This window comes from Carlito syrichta, unplaced genomic scaffold, assembly GCF_000164805.1.
Source record: "Carlito syrichta isolate Samal-C Ts95f unplaced genomic scaffold, Tarsius_syrichta-2.0.1 Scaffold301690, whole genome shotgun sequence".
Lineage (NCBI taxonomy): Eukaryota > Metazoa > Chordata > Mammalia > Primates > Tarsiidae > Carlito > Carlito syrichta.
In genome coordinates this window covers 1-24,337 of record NW_007245786.1, presented here as the reverse complement: position 1 = coordinate 24,337, position 24,337 = coordinate 1, and the positions used below count along the sequence as shown (strand labels likewise).

Genomic DNA, 24,337 nt, shown 5'->3' with positions numbered 1-24,337 from the left:
AGAGATTTTTTTTACAGCTAGAGGGGAAGAATAAGTTTTAGTGTCCCATAGCACCATAGGAGGACTACAGATAATAAATATTTTATATAGTTTCAGATAGCTAGAAGGAGAATATTGAATGTTCCCAACACAAAGAAATGGTAAATGTTTCAGATGATGACTATGCTAATTACCCTGATCTGATCACTAGATATTATATTCGTCAAGGCATCACTATCTACCCAATAAATATATACAATGATTATGCATCAATTTCAAAAACTTAAGTGCCTTCAAAAAGTACTTAGGCTAATGGAGCTAACTTTTAAAAAGATATTAGATCAGTCAAAAATCTTATTAGTCAAATTAATAAAACTAAACATATATATCAAACTGTTTTAGCTATTCTCTACTGTCAAAAAAATGGCATATCAACATAAAAGATGAATAACTAATACAAAAAGCTACTTAAATTTTTGTAAAACCAATTAAAATGGTCATGTTCTCTATTATACATAACAAATCCAATGCATGAATTCTATTTTTAAAATTAAAAACCAAATATATTTGAGTTAAAAATCATACCTTTTCCCAACTTGCCAACAGAAATACATCTAGATAGGGCAGAAAAACAGAGATGTACAAGGATTGTTAATCTCTGAATACAGTCAATTGTTTTTAATCACTTTGTTTTATAGGCAAATAAAATATCAGCTGCTACCTAAAGAAAAATTTTACCAACAGAATCTAAATTTACTGCTTTATAGCCAGTGGTTACTTCACATTTTTCCTAATATAGTCTGATCTACGATACTTGTCAAAAAGTACCAGGTAAGAAGAATGACGGAGAGAAAAAGTTATGTAGCTCAATATTGTGTTAAACCAGTACTACCTATATGAAAACTAAAATTCTGCTTTTATTTTAATTAAACACAGAAGCAAAACAATGAATCCCACTTTTCACTTCAGATCATCTTTAGTTTTAAAAAGCCCCTGTGGTCTTCTGTCAGCTATTGTAAAGGCATTCAACATTGTCGCTTGTTTAAACGTCTGTTTGGCTGCCAACAGACTGTCCCCAAAAGAACATTTTTGCATCTCAATAGACTGTCCGGTATCAACAATCTTTAAACTATAAATTTAACGCTGCTAAAGACAGGAAGAAATAGTGTTTGCTTTGTACTGTGCTGGTATCGCATTTACAAAATGAACAAATAATCAGACCACTTCTACTTATCTAGCACTCCTCATCATAGGGTCTCAAATGGCCTGACAAACGTTAATTAACTAAACTGCACAGCACTCCTGTGAGGAAGGTAAGCGGTGGGAGCCTCCAGGCCACAGACAACAGAGGTCCTGAGAGGCTCTTCTTTTGACAGTCAGTGGCTCAACTTGGAATTCAACTCCCAGAACTTGGAACTCAACTCCCCAGGCCTAGGGCTGAACTTGTCTTGGAAGCCAAGTTGTGCAAAACAGATGTTCAAACTGACAAACTCTCCTATATACATGTTTGCTATAAACCAAAATCAAACTCAAGGAGACTGACCTTTCTTCTAGGTGCATGAGAAAAAGTGGTCTAATAACTACATCACTGGAACCTATAGTCTTTGAATTACCTATGACATTCTGTTGTAACAAGTATTGTTTTCCTGAATGTTGATTTGTCATAAGCTCGCCCTGCAGATTTACCTGGTAAATGTAATTATACTTCTGCATGTTATTAACAAATAAAAAATGCCTTTGATGTTGGCAAAATTTTATGAAATTGAATGAATGATGTTTATACTCCTTATTAATGTGGTTATCTGAAAAAGAGACAAAGCTTTCTGCATTATAAAATCTAATCTAAAAATTCCATTCCAAGAATAAAAACCCACAATTTCTTACCCAGGAAATACAAGATGAATACACTGGCATCTGCATAAGAGTTTATCTAAAAGATAAATAACTAAATAAATGCCTTTGTGTAAATATACAGAGGAAGCCAATCAGAAAAAAGGAACACAGCTGTATGTGACTCCTGACTACACCACACTATCTAGTTTAAAATGAGAAAGAAACATCTTTTGGAATAAAAGAAACTAACTGGCATACTTTTAGCACAGACAATATTAAATATGCTAATCTCTTCACAGAGCCAAACTTTACATCGAAATAAAGATACTGGGTTTTCAAAATATTAAATTATGGTGACCATTTTCAGAATCTTGCTCACGGTTATAAGATATTCTAGAAGTTTTAAGAGTATAAAGTTTTCATATAAACTTGAACTATTTCTAGCAAAGATTCTAAAGGCTTTAATATTTAATAAAATACCCAATGATTTTATAGAAATATTGCGTGGTTAACATGAAACAAAGAGCCTAATTTTCCTAAACAATTCATAACAGAAAGCCTATGCTAATGTGTTCTTGGTCATACTCAAAGCATAATGGTCAGCACAGATGATATACACAACCTAAAATTCTTATAAGAAGATTAATTTCATACTAATAACAAGGAAGAAAACCAGACATTCACTAAATGAAAGTATACAAAAATAATCTGACATTGAAGACAAAATTGAAAGCCAAATACTACCCCAATATGGGCAATAAATAAATAAAGAGAAAACTCATGCTAATGAAGGGAACAGTTTGAATGTTTAACTCTGCTTGTGATACTTGTACTTCCTTCCTTACTTTGAGGCATACAGCAAATCTGTATTACTAAAACCAGTAAAAAACTATGTATCAGAAAGACTAATATTCTGAAAGCGACATTATTAGTGTGCTTTGTGTCACAACCCTAACTACATTCAGTCTGTTCTTTAAAAAGACATCCCTTATTTACCAGCAGAGTGGTGAACTATTTTAAATCAACATTTTCTGTTGGTCAAATTTTTTCAGTTAATTCTTGATATCCCTCTGTATAGTATTTAAAGATGATTGTCCAGTTTCTAATCTTAGCATTGGAAACTATATGTATGAATACATTTATGAATATACAACATACTTGCTCTACTAATGCTATATTGAATGCACTATTTAATAAAAAATTCACTTTTAGAATCTGATGTTCACCAGTTGCTAAATTGCTTACGGTATTGCATGCCAAACAACAAGGTAGTTAATTTCAAGGTCCATTCTATTGTTTAAACTCAACTATGAATATTCAATTCCATCCTGTAAATATACTTATTTACATGGACTACTATATTTTCATTCAAAGCATGTAAATTATACTTGAAAATTTATATTGTATATTTATAAATTATTACAGGACACTTTCACTAATAACCAGACCTTTACAACTACAAAGCTAAAGTACATTATTTTTTGCTTTTAATAAACATGAAGATGAGATTTTGCTGTTTTTTTTTTTTTTATCTGATGGTTGAATGATGAATTGAGAAGGGTAAGCTTGTTATGGTCACTTGGAAATACAATTTATAACACTAAAATAGAATTTCTTCCAAATTCTCAATCAGAACAGGCTTGGTTTTTTTCATTGTTAGGTATCTTAAGAACTTTATCAGAAATTAGCCAGGTGCGGTAACGTGCGCCTGTAGTTCCAGCTACTTGGAAGGCTGAAGCGGAAGGATCGCCGGAGCCTAGCAGGTCGAGGCTGCGGTGGCCGGGAGAGCAGCCACTGCACTCCAGTCTGGGGGACAGAGTGAGACTCCAACTCAAAAAAAAAAAAAGGAAGCTTATCAGCTAAAATGTATACATTCAAATTTTTACATTAATTTTAAAATTAATTTCATATTAACTTTTGTTAATTATATTTAGCTAAAAAGCTAAATGTTGCATGATCAACTAAATTGGCTTCTCTTCCTACTCCAAATAACTTATAAATTGGTGATTTCCAAAAGCACAATTCAAATACAAAATTTAAATTTTAAAGATTCAAATTTTATTACAATCACAGAAGAGTGATTCAAGGCTCTTCCCTGTATGTGTGTGTGTGTGTGTGCACGCGCGTGTGAGTGCTTGTGAACATACATATACATATATTTAATTTTGTCAACTCTCTGAAATTTAATAAGTGAAAGCCTTTAAAGATAATAAATCATACAGTTAGGAATCTGGCTATTCATTGTAGAATGTGGCTAAGGAGTCTCTCAATGAAGATTTCCTACTTCAGCAGCTGATGTGGGGGAACTGAAAAGACAGTTGAAATGATGCAATAGAAACTTGAAGTCAGGGAATTAAGGAAGTGGAAGATTTGAGAAAAACAATTTTTTAGAAAAGTATTATCAACCCCAGTCTGCTAAAAAAAAAAATGTAACTACCATGTTCAGATTTGGGATGTCACAACTTAATAAATTATTTGTCCTTTCAAATTCTTCAAGTATACAAATGGTGGCAGAAAAGGTAATATTTTAGGAACAGTCCACAAGAATTAAATGATTTGGCATCAAATAAAAACATTACAGATGAAAACAACTTTAAGTAAAAAAAAAAAAAAAAAAGAAAGAAAGAAAGAAAAGGGGCCCTGGTGATACAGATATAAGGCACCCAAGTTAGACCACACTCTCAAGACACAGTATGACCCAACAAAACGTAAGACATTTTATTTCTGCCTTATAACCAGAAGCCAAGTGTCACCAGAGGCCAGTGGAATCCGGACATGCTAAGAAAACAATGCGTGCCTACTATTATGAAAACACAGCTCCATATATATTCACTTGAAGGAAGCTCCTTCAATTGAAACCCTCCTGGAGGGCCCAGGAACTGTTCTTTTCTTTCCAAAGTTACTCATAATAATTTGTTTCTTTCCTGCTGGAAGGAGTCTTTGTTTTAGGGTGTACAGGGGCAGTCCCTCTTCTGTATTCAAGCCTTTCTCTTAGCTCCAGGGCACAACTACAGATAGAAAAGGTAACAGCTTTTATAATTAACTGTGCACCTCTGAGGGGCATTTTTCAACTCCATCAGAGAATACTGAGAAGCACAGACAGGTTTCAGAGAACCTAAAGGAAGCGAGAGCAGAGCAGTCAGGCCAACACTGGGAATAGCATTTTGCCTCCAGTGTACATCCAGAAAGACCTCATGAGTGCCTGACCTGCAGGTCTGAGCACTGGACTGACTGAACTCTGTTTCCTAACTGGATCTTTACAAAGGTGAGATAGTCTCTGATCCTACTTGCTATGCATGAACAAAGCTTCAGAATCATCCAGAAAGCTAAAAACTTTCACAGACTTAAGGTGAGATTTCCAAGAGGTGGTGCCTCAGGCAAAAATAGTAAATATCACTTATTAGGAGCTTGTGAATTTTCAAAACCTTTTCTTAGCAATTCTGAGTCTACATAAAATGAAGAGAGCACCGAGGACCTTGTCTTACTCAGAATGTGGTTTTGCCTTTCCACGCAGGACCATGAGTCTCTCCCTAAGCCAGTGTCTCTCCCTAAGCCATCCTGATATTAGAAAATGCACAGTATGCTTCTTTGGATGCTTGACACACTTTGGCTTTCTCATTTATTCCCCCTCATCTTGGCCACTAAGCAGCAACAAGTATTGTCACGTATACACAATTATACTGTGAATTTTAACAAACACTACTTAACTAAACATCCCACCAGGACACGACATTCTCTGCTTGCTTCCTTAGGAGTCGGATCCCGTGTCACACCAGCTTCAAATGCAAAGGCATTTAGTTATTGTAATAGAACAGATGCACATCACCTGGGATTTGAAAGCTTCCTTCTCCAAGTGCAGTCTTGTTGTTCTGCATAATCACCAGGAATGATTAACCCACATTCACTCTGAGCTGAGAGCGAAGACAAGCAAGTGACAGCCTAGCCCCGTAGCAAGGAAGGGTTCTGTCCACACAAATACACAACAGCAACTTTCTGCCACTTTGGCCTTGTACGAATAGATTCCCACTGATACGGACCACGAAGTTTTACTTCGTAAAACCTCATGCCTGAACAGAGAGCATGTGTGTTTCCCCCTCTTCCCTTCAAGTTGAATGAATGATGTAAAAATTAAACCTTCCTACCCGTAACAGAGACTGGGATTCATCCTTGGACTTGCTCTCTCCCGAGGCAGGATACTGCTGGGTGAGGGCCCCCGCCTTCTCTCCACCGGCAGTCACTCCTTGCAGGAATCCCTTGGTTTCCACAGCCAAGCCATAAATAGGTCGTGCCAGGTGGGCAGCTTCTACATTGGGGCTATCCCTCAGAGTCTTGGTCTGTTCCTGGGTGCCGGACACCGGCGACAGCAGCCCCAGGCTGGCTGGAGTGTAGGACGGACTGCCCCGCAGGATGTCGGCCCCTCTCCACGTCACGTTGCGAAGGTCATCATTGGAACTCTCCGTCCACACCTTGTCCTTGAGCCCGTCCTTGTCCTCCAGCTTCTCTCTCTTCACCACGCTCTCGGAAGCTGGTTCTCCCATTTTAGAGTCTGGGTTGAGCAGACTGTAGACCTTGAGGTCCATCTTGGGCTCCTCCTTGATGGCAGACCCAGCATGAGCGTCCTCGTCGCCGTTGGCCGTGGCGCTGTCCTGGTCCCGGCAGTGGACGGTGTTGAAGTGCTCCAGTAGCGATTGCGTGTCGGCCGCCGTGAAGCTGCACTGACGGCATTTGTAGCAGCTGTGCGCTCTCCTGGAGAGGAAGAACACAGGCATTGCAGTCAGTCTTCCGAGGGGCTGGGCTTTCTAACAGCCCTTGAGCACCTGAGTTTTAGTTCATGCGATGCAGTGGTGAGAACGAAATGCACTATTCACAACACCCAGACTGGGATGTAATTAACTGGCATTCTCAAGTCTACAGTAAAGATACGAAGTCTCTTCTTGTTATATGAGCAGTAACAGGCATAAATACACACACATGCACATGCACACACACGTGCTTGTGTGCACACCTTCCAATGATTAGCATTACAACTGGCTGGTGTGCAGCATTACCAGCCGACCGGCTCTGTTCATTTTACCGGCATGGATAATCATTAATGATATTGTTCAAGCCGATATTCTTATAGTTTTGCACCTCATTTCATCAATGCCCATTTTTAACATCTTGTTATTTAAATTAAATTTTATATTTGTTCTCCTATAAATACACTTACATTTCTAATACTCCAGTGCTTTGTACAGCTTTTCCATATATTAAAAGAAACTAAATAAAATGTTCTCTTCTATCATCAAATTTAAATACATGTAGTGAATTAAATATGGCTTGTTGATCTACATAATCTAGAAAATAAGATGTATTAAAAACCCAATATTTTTCTAGACAAATTCTATCCATCTCGAGGAACATACACACATTCAATAAACTTAGTGTCTGTTGAGTGTCAAACAGCATGACAGATGCTCTATGAATGCTTTTATTAAAAGGGTGTGTGTGTGTGTGTGTGTGTGTGTGTGTGTGTGTGTGTGTGTGTGTTCTTTTTTTTACGACATAAACAAGGCAATCTTATTGTCAAATTTTATAGCACCTTCTTCTGTTAAAGAGAGAAGAGCAACTGCTATATTAGGACAAATGCTGGATAACATAAAAGAACAGAGGTACTGCACTGTAAAAAGCATTCCAGAAACATACACAAATAGTTTGGAAGAAGGCATTCTTTCTTTAACTATAAGATCCTTGTATGACTCCAAATAAATACCATGTGAAACATTTCCTACTTCCCTGACATAACTTATTATGAATTACCAACATAAAGTTTTGTGAGCGATTACTAAAATGCTACTGTAAGACACATACTCATATATGTGTGAGTATATATGCATCAAAACATTTCTTTGCAAGGCTCTGGGTACTTGTTGGTGAATAAAAGATACATGGTCCTTGCTTACCTGGTGATAACAGTCTAGTCAGGAATGACAAACTTCACATAAAAACTATAAATAAATCTGTCAGTATAGAGTGATATGTGCTAAGAGGGAAATGGATAGCATGGTCATGGGGGGAAGGAGGACTGCTTAGGGTGGTCAGGAAGAACTTTCTGAGTGAGATTTACAAAAATCAAAGGATGAAAATCAACTATCCTAAGAGGAGAAAGAAGGGGAAATAAAGCATATTCTAGCAAATATGAGATACTGAAAAGAGGCTGTTGTGTCTTTACAGGAAGAAATAAGAGGAAGAATGTTAATCAACAAGCTGGAAGGGCCATGGAGCTCTGTAGGTTACGACAGGGAGGGGAGACATCCTCAAAGAAAAAGGGGAGTCTTACACAGAGAAATTGATGGTCAAACATATGTTAATAACTTTCGGACTGTAACTGTTTCTGTATCAATAACTTCATCCCCTCACATGACATGTCTGATGGGTGAAATTCCAAAAGACCATTCCTATGTTACGGAAGCAAAATTCAAAGGTATTAGACATGTAACAAAATCTCAACAAGAATACTTAATATTGAGTCCACAACTAAAAACTTACATTTGGTTCAATAAGCATGAATAGTTAATTTTACTTTCTGCTAAAGACTGCTTTCAATCTTTTCTCCTATTTCTTCATTGCTTAAGTAGTAAAGATAAATACAACAAATGACAAATAATCTGAGGATAAATTGGTCTTAAAATTCAATACTAAAATTAATTTTCCAAGGTGGATATAGTCTAACCCTTAAGATGAGGATGTCTATGACCTATGAATCTTACCACCAATGTCAATGCCAGAAAATCCAAAAACAAGGTAAATATCACAAAGGACAATAGACAAGACCTAAAACCTAGGTCCTAAAGCCCTGGGGACTTTATCCAAAGAACATTCTTACCTAAACCATATTCTAGTATGAATGAGAAATAAGCTCTCAAATCCAAAAGATTATTGAAGACATTCTACATAAACTACTGAATAATGACAAAAATAAATAAACAAATAAGCAAAGGAACTTCTGGAAGCACATTAGCAAGTTCTGATTGACTTTCACTCCAAGAAGGGTATAATCAACTCAATGCCCACATAGCAGCCAGTCTGTGATTCCTCGACATAGTAAGATCTCTACTTGAAATCTCTAATGGGATCCCTGCCTTTAAATTAAGACTATAAATTGCTTCTGACACTTCACCAAAACTGATGGTCCTCATGCAAAAATTCCAAAGGATTATAGTGATTCTATTTCAAGAAGTAAAAACTATAAATACTGGAGTACAAGAAAGAGAAAGTATCAAAACACTTACTCTTTCCAAATACTAAATTCTAGAGCACCACAGAGAAAAATTGATTTTAAAATGATAGATTCTCGGTTCTCAGAAGCTATTTAGCACAAATGAGAGTGTAGACTCTTGAATCAAAATGCTTGAGTTTCACTCTTGGCTCTGTATTTTACTATGTACGTAACTTGGAATAATTTACTAGCCCTATCTCAATTTCTTCATTTGCAAAATGAAAATAAGAGTGCTCTTGACATGGTTCTTGTGAATATTAAGTAAATAACACTTGTAGTCAGTAAAAAAAAATACTGATAGTTAACCAGTATACATCCTCAAATTAAATAAAAACCCCTCTGGTCTACTCGAACCTGTTTTCTGCTCTCTTTCTACAAAAAGAGTTCAAGCTTAAAAACTACGCTTATCATTCTTTTCCATTCTCTCGCATACCTCAACCATGGCAAACAGCATTTTAAAACTTGAGCTTACTTCCTAGAACAGCTTTGCTGTAGGACACCGCAAGGTGGAATCTATTCTACGCCTTTCTGCCTCATCTAGCAGTGTTCAATGAGCTGCAAGACACTACAGTTTAGCACTTCACAGCTTAATTGTCAAGCTTTACTCACTTTTCATTAACAGTAGTCAGATACAGCATCTTAAGAGTCTGAATATCAAAAACAATAAGGAATTTCCTTGTGTTTTCTTTTTCTTTTTTTTTTTTTTGAGTTGGAGTCTCACTGTCTTCCAGACTGGAGTGCAGTGGCTGCTCCCGGCCACTGCAGCCTCGACCTGCTGGGCTCCAGCGATCCTTTCACCTCAGCCTTCTAAGTAGCTGGAACTACAGGCGCACGCTACCACACCCGGCTAATTTTTCGATTTATTGTAGAGATGAGGTCTCGCCTGCCCAGGCTTTCTTAAAGTCTTGGGAGTTGGGGGATGTTTCGTGAATGTATTCTTTAAAGCTGTTCAGAACATGACATATCTAGTAATATGTCTAAATAATTAAGATTACGTAGCTTTGATATCTGCTTAGACTGTGAGCTAGGAATATTCTTGGGTCACCCATTCCCCTTCACCAAATAATGATGAACACATCCAACCCTCACCTAGTACTTCCTCCCAAACACACAAGGTCCTGGGTCCCTGCCCAGAAAATGAGTTCATCAGAAAGTGTCACACCCTGAGACAAGGCGTCTGAGTCTTCTTGGTTTTCTAGTTTGAAGTTCCCCTCTCAGTGGACAACTCCCTGATTCCTGACAGGTCTCAGTAAGAGTTGCTCTGACCTGACTCACAGAGAGGTCTTGATCGCAAGGACCCAGGCAAAATGGCCTACAGTACAGGTGCTAAGGACCTTTCCAAAGGTTGAGGCAGAAGTACAGCACAAAGGAGACCAAGGTCGCAGGGGTAAGTGTTCAGTGAGAACCAGATTTTACGTTGAAAAGAAAAATACATCTTAACAGGAAGAACATTAAAATCAGACTTTAAAAACAAGCTCAATTCACACATCTTTTCTTTTGAAAGTTCAAAGCACCCAAGTTCATAGAATATCTCACATTCCACTGATGTATAAGGCCCATTATACAGGTAGTAAAATGGAGAAATAGTGTCTTGCCCATTTAGTCTACATCAAGTCAAGAATACAGGACTTCACAGTCAGGTGCAGTGGCTCATGCCCATAATCCCAGCACTTTGGGAGGCTGAGGTGGGAGTATCGCTTGAGGCCAGAGTTCAAGACCAGCCTCGAAAACATAGTGACACTCTTTCTCCCCATTCTCTACATATAATTTAAGGGGGAAAAAAGAATACAGGGCTTCTGACTCCCAAATCAATGCTTTTCTTCTTCTTTTTCCCTGTTGCCAACATTTTAACTCTATACAAAAACAAATGAATTGCAAAATGAAAACAGGGGGGATGGAAAAGGCCTTCTAACAGATAGAAAAAGGGACTGACTACAACAATGGTTTGTAAAACAGGCTGGGCAGCATTGCAACTTAAGGAGTCTCTAAGCAACACGGATTCCAAGTCCTCCTTGCCCTCCTGAACTGGAATGTCCGGGGCACAACCTGAGAGTGTAAATTTTTAATGAAGTCCTCAGGTAACACCAATGCAGGGACCATTACCTATAAATCATATTACTAGATACATCACGATTCTAAACAACTTAATAAATAAACGTACAACAAGACTTCTCTCACATCCCAATACTTTAAAAAAACACAGATGATGCCCTTACTGTCCTTGCTATTCTGAATCTTAAGGATCTGGGTCTGACTGCTATTAACGAAAAGAGAGTAAAGTTTGACATTTAAGCAGTAAACTGCTAAACTGCTCAATCTTTCAGGTCATTGAGCACCACTAAGTGAAGCAGAAAAGGCAATTTGCTACAAAGTACTCTTGAGACCCTAAGAACTCCTTTCACTTTGTATTATCAACCCTAAATAAGTGATAGAAAACATATTAAAAAGTCAACCTTAGAGTCAAAAAGCCTGGGGCAATACACAATTTTCAATAACCTATACTAACATGTAGAGCAGTGTTTCTTAAACTCATGTGTGATAATCGTCTGTGCATCTTGTTAAAATTCAGATCTGACTCCAAAAGCCCGGGGTGAGATCCAATATTCTACATTTCTTAAAGCTACCAGATGATGCAATACTGTTAATCCCTGGACTATCCCTTGAGTAGCAATGATCAGGTAGTCATAGTCAGAAATAACTCAAAGATGGGTATTAGTTAGCTTGGAATGAACTCTCAATACACCTGTATATGCTCAGCATTTTTAAAACATTCTCAAATAAATTATTTTTTAAGAGACAGGATCTCACTATGTTGCCCAGTATGGCCTCAAACTCCTAGCTCAAGTGATCCTCCCGCCTCAGCCTTCTAAGTAGTCAGGATTGTAATTGTGTGCCACCATGCCCAGCTCCCAAATGAATTTTTTTAAATAAATGTCAACACCATTTTCCTCTTAAATCACACACAACTTCTGAGAGGCAACCCTCACAGTTTTATAAATTAAAAGTACAAACTTGAAATTGTCAAGAATAGTCTCAAACCAATTCAATCTCTCTCTTCCATTGTTTGGTATAGTCTTTCAATGTTCTTTAGTGCTAGGTCATTTACATATATATTACCCGCATAATTACACAAAGTATATATTTCCAGCCTCCCTTTGCAGATAAAGAATCAGAAGCACAGAAGGGGCAATTCACATAAAAAAAATAATAACAATGAGGACAAGATCCAATACTTTGGCTCTGCTTCATGTTTGCCGTTTGGTAGTTAATGCCATGCTTATTCAGGAGCTAGTTCCTAAAAGATCTGGGCATGTTCTCTGATATATATCATTCTCTCTGGGATAACTGACAATATCTTCAATACAATGTTATACTTCCAAAGAATAAGACCAGATAATCGCAAACCCTCATAAAAGGAAACATTTCTCAAGAATAAATGTTTAGTCATTTTGAAACTACCCTCCTCTAACCTACTAAATGCATTTTACTTTTATCAGCATTAATTTGAAAACTTCAAAGACATTCGGGGAATTTTTCCTCTATTTCTCAAGACCCACCTCAAGTACCCTTCACCAATAAAGACTTCTCAAATGATTCAATCCAAGAATAAACCTAGTATCTATCCTCTAGTTGCTCTAAGACTTTGTCTTCCCCTTAAGATTTTTTGCATACTGTCTTTTACTGAAATTTTGTGTGTGCCTTACTTTGCAGTATATTTAACTGTCTTAAGATCAAGATCAAAACTGTCTGTAGCCCATGACAAAACATCCAGATAGTGCATATCTGCTTAATAATCAAAGGAATGAACAATCACAGTTCTGGGGGTGCTACAGATTTCCAGAAGCTGGATTGAATAAGGAGGATCACAGAGCAGCAGAGAAATATTGAGAGGTATACAGATATTTTGCAGAGGTATATTTTGAGTAGTACTCTGAATAAACCACTATTTAAAAACTGCTAGAACCTCTGGCTACATTCATTCAAACTCATTGAAAAGATATTGCAAATATATGCTCTGCATTCGTTTCAATTCTATACCATCCTGCCAACTGGACAGTGAACCAGACTCTCCTCATGCTATCTGAGGAAAAACGATGTCATTTGGTAGGACTCCTTAGCAGAAGGTCACCAGATAAAGCACAGGCTGCCCAGTTAAATTTAAATTTCAGATAATAAGTGACTAATAAGTGTAGGTCCCATAAAATATTTGAGACATACTTATACAAAATTGCAGTATTTCCCACACAATATTGGACAATGAAGAGATAAATCAAAGAAACTTTGACTAAAGAGCTAAAGCATGCTATCTCTCCAGGCAAATGCCAAGTTGCCTAAAAAAGACCAAATTCTACTTAATTCAAGTGACTTAGAATTTCTGTCAGAAAATATTTTTTAAAAATTCTATTTTATGAAATGTTCATGTGCTATAAAAAAAGCATTTATTTTTGAACCCTTTCATATTTCAATGCAAATTGACCTCTTATCCCAATAGTAGATATTTCATTCATTAGTAGAGATTATTCTAAATTATTTTAACCCAATTAGAAGCATTTCATTCACTAGTAGAGATTATTATAAATCATATTATAAATCATATTCCTAACGGGTTGAGGAATACTTCTTTAAAAATCAGCTAAAAGATGCTACTCATTTATTATACTTCAGTAATATTTCTATATTCACAATAAGCCAGTCCATAGTATAGATGAAGTACAGCTCTGAGTGCTGTTTTGTTTATTTCCTTTAAATGTGAACTTCTAGAGATTTATACTATCACTTGAAAAGCTCTTCTTTACTAAATAACTGTATTTCACTTTGAGTAATTTTTTAAAAGAATCTTAAGGACAATCAATGAATAATTTTAACCACAGTTTTTATTCCCTAATGACTAGATGAAGCATCAAAGTAAATGAATAAATCATAAATACTAATTAATTAGTCTTTGAAAGGTATTTTTTACAATTACAGAATCAAATAACTACAGACAAATTATCACCAAAGTAGGGTGAAGAACGGTGACTCAAATATCTGAATGTAAATATAGTTCAGTAGACCTGACATCTAATGGAGTTAGTCATTTTTGTAATACATATGTTGCTGGTATGAAAGTCTACAATGTATGTCATGTGACATTACTGACACCATAGAATAAAATGCAAAACGAGAGGAGAGTATCTGAGGAACAAAGACAAAAATAGAATTATAAATGCATAATCAGGTCAATCCTTTAGATCTGGAAAACAGTGAAGTGAAGAGAAGCAGTCTACAGAATATAAGCGAAGAAAAATTGAAATCCTTAATGAATAAAATTATGTTCAGTTTACTAATCCTGTATTTGCAAATTGAAATAATCTGGTTAATATTTACTTATTAGTAGTAACTGGCTGTTTTGGGTGGATGGAATGAAGTGCTTTCATCTTTAAGTAGTAGGAAAAAAACACTACTGATGTCATATCTGAAAAATTCCAACTTGTGATTCACGTTCAAAAAGAAGGCATCCCCCACAAAATGTTCAGATGAAAAGAAAAGTCTTCTCATAAAATAGAAAGTAAACAAGTAATGGAAAATAATTTATACAAACTCATATGAAATGAATATCGTGGCCAAAATGTATCTCATTCCAAGACTTTATAACTGCTCTTGAACAAATTTTCAGAAACATTAATTCTGAAATTTCTTATAAATAATGTATACAAATAAAATAACAGTTTGTGAGTTATTTTCTTAATGGATTATAATATGCTTGGTAACTTTTTGTCTCACAGTAAGAATTTTCAAATTGAACTAGTATGTCTATTTTAAAGTATTACAGGCAACTGATTTATTAGGTATTATTTCAAAAACATGACACATGATTACAAATTGAAATGTAACCATGATGGCCCTCACCCTTTTAAAAACATGAAACTAATGCACTGTATACTTGGCAGTTTTAGATGTGTTAATAATTAAGTGCTTATCATCAAAATCTCTTTCAGAATTAGCAGAACAGCACAGTTCATGTTCTTTCACAAAACTCTTCTTAGACACAGATTGAGTAGTTAATTTGACAACCTACTGTATGCAATGTGACTTCTTTTAGTCCAAGTTTATATGTTTTATGTCTGAAAGGTACAAGCACTATTTAAAAATTCTGAAATGTATTCACAAATCTCCTAAAAGATAGATTCTTGTCATCACATACACACTAAAATTGTGTGCACTTTCCCATATTCAAGTCAACAATGAACATTCTAATATTGGGAAGTGAACAATAATTATATTATTGATTTTCAGTAGTTATTTAATAGGAAGAGAGATAATCATTTATTTATATATTTATTGGACATTTGCACTGGTGAGAATTCATGCTTCATGCTTCATTTATTATTTTAAAATTTTATAATGTATGTTAATGAAACAAAATAAATATATACATACATGAATACACATGTATATCTAAGTTCAAAAACAAATTAAAAACTAAAGCAAAATCACAGAATCATAGAACATGATTTATATAGATAGTTAAATTGATAGATGTGTGTTAGAGTCTACACATATTATAGATTTTCATATGACAGAGATTATAGAGGATAATAAATATTTATGATACAGTAGAATATATGCACATATATGTATACATGATAGACATATGAATACTTACATATAGTTTCGTTTTGCTAGTTTGTGAACTTACATAAAATGCTATCCAGCAGTAAATATCCTTAATTTGCCTTTATTGAGTCAAAATTATGCTTATAAGATTCATCCATGTTGTAGTCAATTGGCATTTATTCAAATTCACTATGGTATAATATTCCACTGTATAAAAATTCTACATATTAATCTCATTAAAAGATAATTGAGGGGTTATTTTTTTCCTGTTTTGATTTTTGTTTTGATTGTTTTGCTCATTCAAATAATTCAATTATGGCCATTTTTTTTACAAATTTCCTAACACATCCATGCAAAAGGTTTTCTTCTGAGTTGTGAAATTACGTACTCATTAGGAATATGAATCTCTGATATTGCCAGAATTTGCCAAACCTGCCTTCCAAAGTCACATGTACTGAACATTTCTGTCCCTATAATGCGTTTTGCCTTCAAGTCTATGTTTTCTCAGGCTACTAAAATGATCTTACTTTTTTGCTGGGTTAGGATTTGCCTTGTGTATCTTCATCAGTCCTTATCTTTGTTACTGAGGCCTAACTTCACTGCATTGAGTCAAAGGATATTGAACAAGGTATTGTTTTATGAAATCTGATTTCTTTTTGGATTAATATGAATCAATTTTTATAACTAGTCTATATCTGCTTAAAATGCATGTACACTCTCTAATTGTCAGATACAGAACTTGTATATTTGTAGTAAATTCAGTGTGGTAATATGTTGTTCAAATCATGAAAATTTTTTTCCTGCTTAATTTTTAGTAAGAGACTTATGAATATTTTACCACTGTGATTGTTTTGTCAAGTTATCTCTGGAGTTTCTCCTATCAGTTTTTGTTTTATATACTTATATTATTTATATTTGTATTTTATGTATTTAGAACGGTTGTTTCTTAATGAATTAAACCTCTTATTATATAATGATTCTTTCTTTCTCTCATATGTTCTTTATCTTTAAGTCCTAAAGTCACATGAGATTGATGAAAGTACATCGATTTTCCTTTGGTTTAAATTTACTAGTATAATTAAGTCTACTATTTTCGTTCAAACTCACCAGAGATTTACAGGTATATATATCCTATAAATAGTATATAGTTCCATTTTATTTGTTAATACCATCTGATAAGACCTTTTCAGTGGGAAGTTCAATACAAACATGCTCATTAAGATTTTTGATCTCTGGACTTTTTTCTAACTATCTCACTGTAGAAATCCTATATGTCAACTTTTCCAGTATAGCCTTTCTTGCTATCTTTTTAAAAACAAATTGAATTATAGAGGTTTTCTTCAGTTCTTTTATTTGTTTTTCCCTTTTGCTCCTCTCTAGCTTTAGAAGTTGTGTTCTAATTTCCTATTATTCGTTGGTTACTCTTAAATTTTAAGTATGCGTAACAACTCCTGGCTCAAACAATTCAAGGATCTTAGAATACCTTCACTCTAATCCTTTTCCCTTCAAACATACATAGCAGCATTGCCCAGTACCTTAGTCTGCCCCTTTTTTTAACTGCATAACTGAGGCTGACTATGTATGTTGAATAGATTTATACAACTGTTTCCCTGGTCTTTACTTATCTGGAAATGCCTTTGCTTTGCTTTTAATTCTTGGGAGATAGTTTTGATGGGTAGATGACATAAGGTTAACTATTTGATTTTTTTCTCAAAACTTTGAGTATTATTCCTTTGTCTTCCAGTTTTTATTGCTGCTAATAAAAAGTATGTCAACCTAATGTCTTTCCTGAGTAGCTGATGTATATTATTAGTCTTTAGCTGCTCTTAAGGATCTTGGATTTTTGCATTTTAACTTGCATTGTAACTTGCATTTTAACTTTTGCTGCAATGTGTCTAGAACTGAATGTATTTGCACCTATCATCCTGCTTAACGTATACTATGTTTCTTTATGTCTGAGTATTTATGTCTTTTATCAGTTCCAGAAAATCTTTTTCCATTTTCTCCTCAAATAGTGATTACCTATTCTCCATTCTGTATATTCTTTCCTTTTACAACTCTAATTAGAAATACATAGAACAGCATGACACATTTCCATGTCTTACTATTTGCCTTTGATATTTTTCCAACTCCTTGCCCTCTATTAAATATGTCTATATCTCATTCTGGATAACCAATTTGCTCTCCATCATTTTCTAATCTACCATTTAACCTATCCATATATTTTAAGTTCCAATACTTATATTTCTCAATGAAAACAACATTATTTGTCTTCTTTCGGGGGGAATCTTCCTGGTAGTTGATAGTCTCATGTCACTTGATCTTTTTTCATGGTAATGTTCATTTCTTTATATGCTTAATAACTTGCAGTTTGGCTGGGCTCAGACTGTAAACCTAGCACTACGGGAGGCCTAGACGAGAGGACTGACTGAGCCCGGAGGTTCGAGACTAGACTGGCGAACTTGGTGAGACCTCATCTCTACAATAAATCACAAAAACTAGTCGGGCATGATGGGGCGCATCTGTAGTTCCAGTTACTTGGAAGTCTGAGGTGGAGGGACTGCCTGAGGCCAGCAGATCAAGGCTACGGTGGCCTGAGCATGCCACTGCACTCCAACTTGTGTGACAAGAGTGAGGCTCCAACTCAAAAAAATAATAATAATAATTTGTATTTTATAACTGAAAACTCCTGTATCTGAAGTTACTGGGTATCTAAAGCTACTATTTGTGTTTTCTACTGATTTTACATGTGATAGTTTACTTCCTTGCCCGTTTGGTGAATTTCTGTAATTTTGAGCTCATGTAAAATTTATCTGAATCCATGGATATCTTGGAAGTAATAACTGAAGTACCTTCCTACAGATAAACTTTTGTTTAGTTTTCCCAGAAGCCAGTGGTAGGCACTAATGTAAAAACGTGAGTCACCTTCAAGATCTAAGCTTGAAGTGAAACTCAGGTTCATCACCTTCTCTCTGAGTGCCTCCAGGTTTAGTTTCCTATTAGCTGCAGCATTGACACCTGCATCTACCCTCAGTGCAACCTCACATTCCATGCTTAATACTCACTTCTCTCTAGCCTGTCTTCAGCTCACACTTGATGAAGGGGAAAAAAACACAAGCTTCAGAAATCTCTCTTAATTTGCGAAAGCCTGACAATACATTATGAAGTATGTTTTATCAAGTCTAGCTGTTGTATAAGGAGATAATCCTCCTACGTATGCCAAAAACATAAGTTATCACACTGAAAATTTTGTCAAGAAAAAACATCCTTCTATAGAGGAACGGGACACTATTGAATTATAAACAATAAATGAAATGCAGTGAGAAAACAAATTCCATGAGTGGAATATAACTCAGTCATGATCTAAGGGGTATTATAGGTAAATATGAAGCACCAAGAGAACTGTCCAAATCCCAGTTGCTAGCTGGATAGTGTTTCAGTTCAGCCAGATAAAACCGAGTTCTTAAGGAAAACACCCATACAGTGGAATCCACATTGAGATTTTTCACTCCGAGCTCTAGATCAACTCCTTCTTCTCAGCTAAATTTAGCTATCTTACAGCTAAATGATTTCCCATATTTGTACAGTTCACTGCTTATGCTAATTTTTACTACACTGTAAGTCTTGTATATAAAGCACTCAAAATCTAGACTTTTCCACAGGAATAACACAGAATTACAGTAGTTTCTCAACGTTAATATTTAACTAAAAATAGACTGTGTATTCAGGTAAACTTGTCCCCTTATTCTGCCTTAAAAATGGGGCATTTTGGGAAAATGCTCTGGTAGCAAACCAAGTTCTAAACATTCATGTGACCATTTTCTTCACATCTCTGGAGCCCGCATTGTGGCTCCATTTTCAATGTTGTTTCTTCACACTTCCCACCAAGCTAGCTCCTGAAACTATAAGTTTCCCAACTTCAAATATTTCTATAAGAACTCATAAACAGATTGGAGTTCAACGATTCAGCACCTCAAAGGATCGCTGGTCAGCTGAACTACATCAGGATATAAAAATAAATGCAAGAGTAGTTTAATGCCTTAGGTACAAATGCTATTTAATTTTTTCATTAATAAAATGCTCAGTGGCTGACTTAAATTCAAAATAAACAGAAAACTGTCATTTGGTGTGGAATCCTAGGTCCTTAAAAGGGTTCCGCGACCATGTAACAGTGAAAGATTAAAGTGTAACTCACCTTGGAGATATCAGCTTATTCGTAACTACCGTGAAGTAAAACACTCACAGGGACCTCATTTACATAAAGATATTCACGAAGTTCCTATCAGCCATCCTGCTACCATGTTAAATCATGCAGATACAGTGGTGAACTAAAAAAAATAATAGTCTCTTTTCTCTGGAGCATACTTTCATCACTGAATATTAACAAAATTCTGACATTATTCAGTAACACTTTTATTCATACCTTTATTTCTTGGGGAATTATTTGTTTACCTGAAATTTGTGGAAACCCTATTCTCCCAGACAGGTTTCTGAGCAAGGACCTCATCTACCTTGAGAAAACCTCTCGGCCACATGATCTGATAGCTACATGTATCAGAATGACTGTGCATGCCCACGTGCACAACACGTGTGTTTTGACTGATTCTCTCATGATTCAAGAAAATCATGAGGATGTCTCCAAAAAAGGCCTTACTTTAAAGAAAACAATGGTTGATCTACTTTTTGCATCACTTAAATATATATGCCCAATAGGTACATCCACACTAGTAAAGCTAGAGAAAAGCTGATGTCTGCTAGTCTCTGAAATAAATTAACATTCAGCTAACATCAGAGGAGCCAGAAACACTCATTGCAAGTGTGAACACATATTTGATTGCAGGACTGTGTCTTTCCTAGGGCTGACCTTATAAATTAAACAGTGTAAATCTCAAGTCAGTGTTTTCTGAACATTTTGATTCACTGTGAACATTAGAATGCCCTTCAAATTAACATCTCACATTATTAGCCTATTGTTGGACATGAACTGCTTCATTACTGATCACTGCAAACACACACACACACACGCGCGCGCGCACACACACACACACACACACACACACACACACACTTGCACTGACACACAACTCTCAAAAGGAATAGAAGGAACTGTTTAAAACCATGGGATGTAAGAACTGAAATGAACACATTTTTAAACCAGGATATTGAAATCATAAATAAAGCTCTTTATTTTGATGCCTAGAGGCATAATAACAAGAGGTACTCAAGAGTACTAAGTAATACCTGAGCACACTGCACCACCAGGGCTTTGCTGAACTAATTCCTGCTATAACCAAGGTTCAGTTGAAACATTCCTCCCTCGGCAGGCCTTTCCTAATCCACCATATTGGACTGTGTTGTCATTTTATACAAACATACTGCTCTGTTCACTGTTCATGACACTCATCCATCATTTTTAGAATTACCTATTAAGTGCCACACCTTCCTGACTAAACCAAAAGTTCAATGAATGCACTGACAATGTTTGTTTTCTCCTGTATATACAATGGTATTTTTGTAATTAATTAATAAATTAGTACATAAAGAAAATAAAGATGGATATATATACATACATATATATGTGTGTATATATATGTGTGTATGAATATATATATATATCTCCTAAACTCACCTCTTGAAAGTACAACAGATTAACTAGGAAAATCCATGTTTGTAAAGAAAACAGGGTGATGGTAGAAGGAAAACACCAACAAGTCCTGATTCTATTTAAGAATCTGAAATAACGTAAGCAGTGTTACCTGCTCAGAGGAGCAAGCATGCATCAAAAGTCACTCGTGTGACAAAATTCTCACCTTGAGATTATTGTGTTTATGCCAAACAAGGATACTGCAGAATTGTCCAAAGCTGGAAGAACATTCAATCTCGTTTTAAAATAAAAATGAGTAACGTCTTCAAGATGACTGTTTCTCAGTCAGGATAAAGAAGAGAATATATTATAATAGTACCTTTCACCTGGGAGCTGCTCTGTCAAAAACCGTAGGATGTGGTATACTCAGCAAAAACAAATACACGGATTACAGGAAATGAAGAAATTCACAGCATTATTGGCATCACTGTGAATTTTAAAATACACTCAGTAAATGGTATAAAACAGCATGAAATCTGAGTCTGTGGTCTAAAACAAGTGACCAAATTAAAATCTGCAGTGATCACGTGTAGTAATCCATCACCGTAATTCCATGAAGGATCTTGTTATGTGTTGCTGTCTTATAACTCTCAGGTCAGAATCACTCCCAACAACTCCTGGCTCAGCTCTCTTTCCATCTGTGAATTCTTTCTATTATTTTCCCCCTTGGCCCTCCTCCCACACAGCTCACCTGTAGTGTCGGGAAATCTCTTCCTCCACCTGGGTAATGAAATCACATTTGGTGCATGAATGTTCTTTGCTTTCCTTGACGGCGGGCTGCCCGTCCGATCCTTGCAGATGATTTGCTTCCTGCTTGACGTCTGACGCTTGGGCCTCATGCACACTCTCATAATGGAATAGGAGCACATCTACGTCAGGGGTGGTGAAGGAACACTGGTGGCACTGATGCTTGACACGTGAGCTCCCGGCCGCCCCAGGAGACAAGTGCAGAAGCAAGAGCGCACAGTGGGAACAATTACTCTTTCTACAAGCAAATGGGTAAGTAATTTCTCCAAGGTGCTTTTCTGGGCTGCAAAGTCCTCTAGGACAGAATGGACAGTGTTTAATGGTACACTTGTGAATGTTATGGAGCTGCTGATAGTGACGGAGAAGTGGCCCCACCACAATGACATCAGGGCCATGGCTTTTGGAATATCGGAAGTCGCAGAACTGACAGTTGTAGCTGGTAACCATGTTGTCCTCGGCGCCCTTGCTGGAGAAGTCCTTCTTCTTTGTCCCACCAGAGCTCTTGTCTGCCTTGGTCACAGTCTCTCCTTCTGTACTTTTGGCTAGGTCATTCTGATTAATGACAGAGCCCCTGACAAGCTTGTCGTTCAACTCTGGGTTAAGGCCACCTGACTGCACCGCTCCATGCTGCTTGCTGTAATGTTCCAGCAGTTTCAGGGAGCTAGATGACTCACAGCTGAAACTGCAAAATTTACACCAGTAATAACTGGTGGCCTCCGTACCATTTTGTCTGGAGGAATCGAGGGGCTTGATGGGCACTGAGTAGCCGACAGGAGTGTCATCTCCCGTCTTGACTGTTATCTTGTCCTGCCATTTCCCCAGGTCTCCAGAATCACTGGATCGAAGTGCAGGGATGGATTTGTTCGAGTTTTTCTCTGAAGACTTTGAACCCTCAGAGGAAGGGAGAGAAGATTTTATTTTGTTCGGGTGAGTCTGAAGAAAATGTTGTTCTAGTTCGGTTGATGAGTTGCCCATATAAGTGAAGTTGCAGAATTTACAGCGGAAATACTTGGTGTTTCCTTGGCAATCTGGCGTTTTCCGTCCAATGCCAATGAATGTTCCACCTGAAGTGACCTGGAGAGGAGTAAAAATAGGTGTTACTTTAAACGTGTCTTTAACTCAATGGGCTCCTTGCAAGGGACAAGGCAGGGGGCGTTACTGACAAGTATGCCACATCAGAAAATACAATAGTACTCCTGTGTATTATGAAATCACTTGAATAATCAGAGCCAAATAAAGTCACTCTTCATTTCTTAACAGCTACTCTTTGAGAGGCTCATTATGCTAAATAGTTAGGTCAAAGTAACAGGTGAAGAAAAGTTATAAATGCATTCTTATTCAAAAGAAGATTTAACGATACAGATTTTTTTAATGAAGAAAATAATTTTTAATCAAGTAGGTTTTACAACTGCCTCCTTCAAATCCCATTTCTGCAGAAGCATCCAAATCACATGGGATTTCTTTTCAAAAAGCTTGGAGTTGCTGTCAAAACCAGAGGCCGTCACTTAGAGATTATTCAATATCGATGTTCTCTAAGGAAATCATCTGTTCAATTTCTACAGCAGGAATAAGGCAGAAGGAAAGGAAGGATGTGGTCTATCTTTTGGGTAAAATAAAAGAACTAAAATGACCACGCAAAATGGCTTATAATTGAAGTCCAAGCATGCACAATTCACCTAAAAATAAAATGAATGGATTGGGCAGGAAATCTTGGTTAAGGAGGACCCATGGAAAGAGTTTTAAATGTTTCCCAATCTAAGACAAATGAGAAGCAGCAGAGCTTCCAGAGACTTCTCTCATTAAGCTGTCTCATGGTAAAGGCTCCCAGAGCTTCTGTGAGTAGGTCACAGGGATGCTTAAACACCAAAATCAAATCATTCCACCACAAAAATCATTGCAACTCTACTTTTTCTTCCTCTAAGTTATCAAATTACATCACATCATGGCTTTGAAGCCTGTCGACGCGCACTTTACAGAAAACTCCTTCCTCTGTCCTGAATGTGCCCCCTCAATGGGCAGCTCGATTAAGTGCCACCACTGAGCAGCCACAATTTACGGTTTAAATAGAGTTTTAGAATGAAATGCTCCAAAAGGAGAGACATTTTCCCTTCCAACCATCAGTGAGTTTTTGAATTTTTCCAGCAACCAGATGTAATATATTAAGCAAGTGGCATAATCATGTTCTGCCTTTTTCAACAGCTGTTCAAAAATGATACATGTAATCGCTACTTGTATCCAAATCACTTCATGAGAAAAGTCTCAGGCATCTCAAAAGGCAT

The 24,337-nt window shown here is 36.4% G+C and overlaps 1 protein-coding gene across 1 annotated transcript; it reads right to left on the bottom strand.

The window, feature by feature from the left end:
* Positions 1-5,915: 5,915 nt before the first annotated feature.
* On the bottom strand, positions 5,916-23,132 carry LOC103257394 (zinc finger transcription factor Trps1; the record flags this gene model as incomplete). Its single annotated transcript, XM_021710937.1, has 2 exons — positions 5,916-6,558; positions 22,003-23,132. Coding segments are annotated over 2 exons (1,773 nt in total), but the record flags the coding sequence as incomplete, so codon positions are not given.
* Between the last annotated feature and the right edge of the window lie 1,205 nt (positions 23,133-24,337).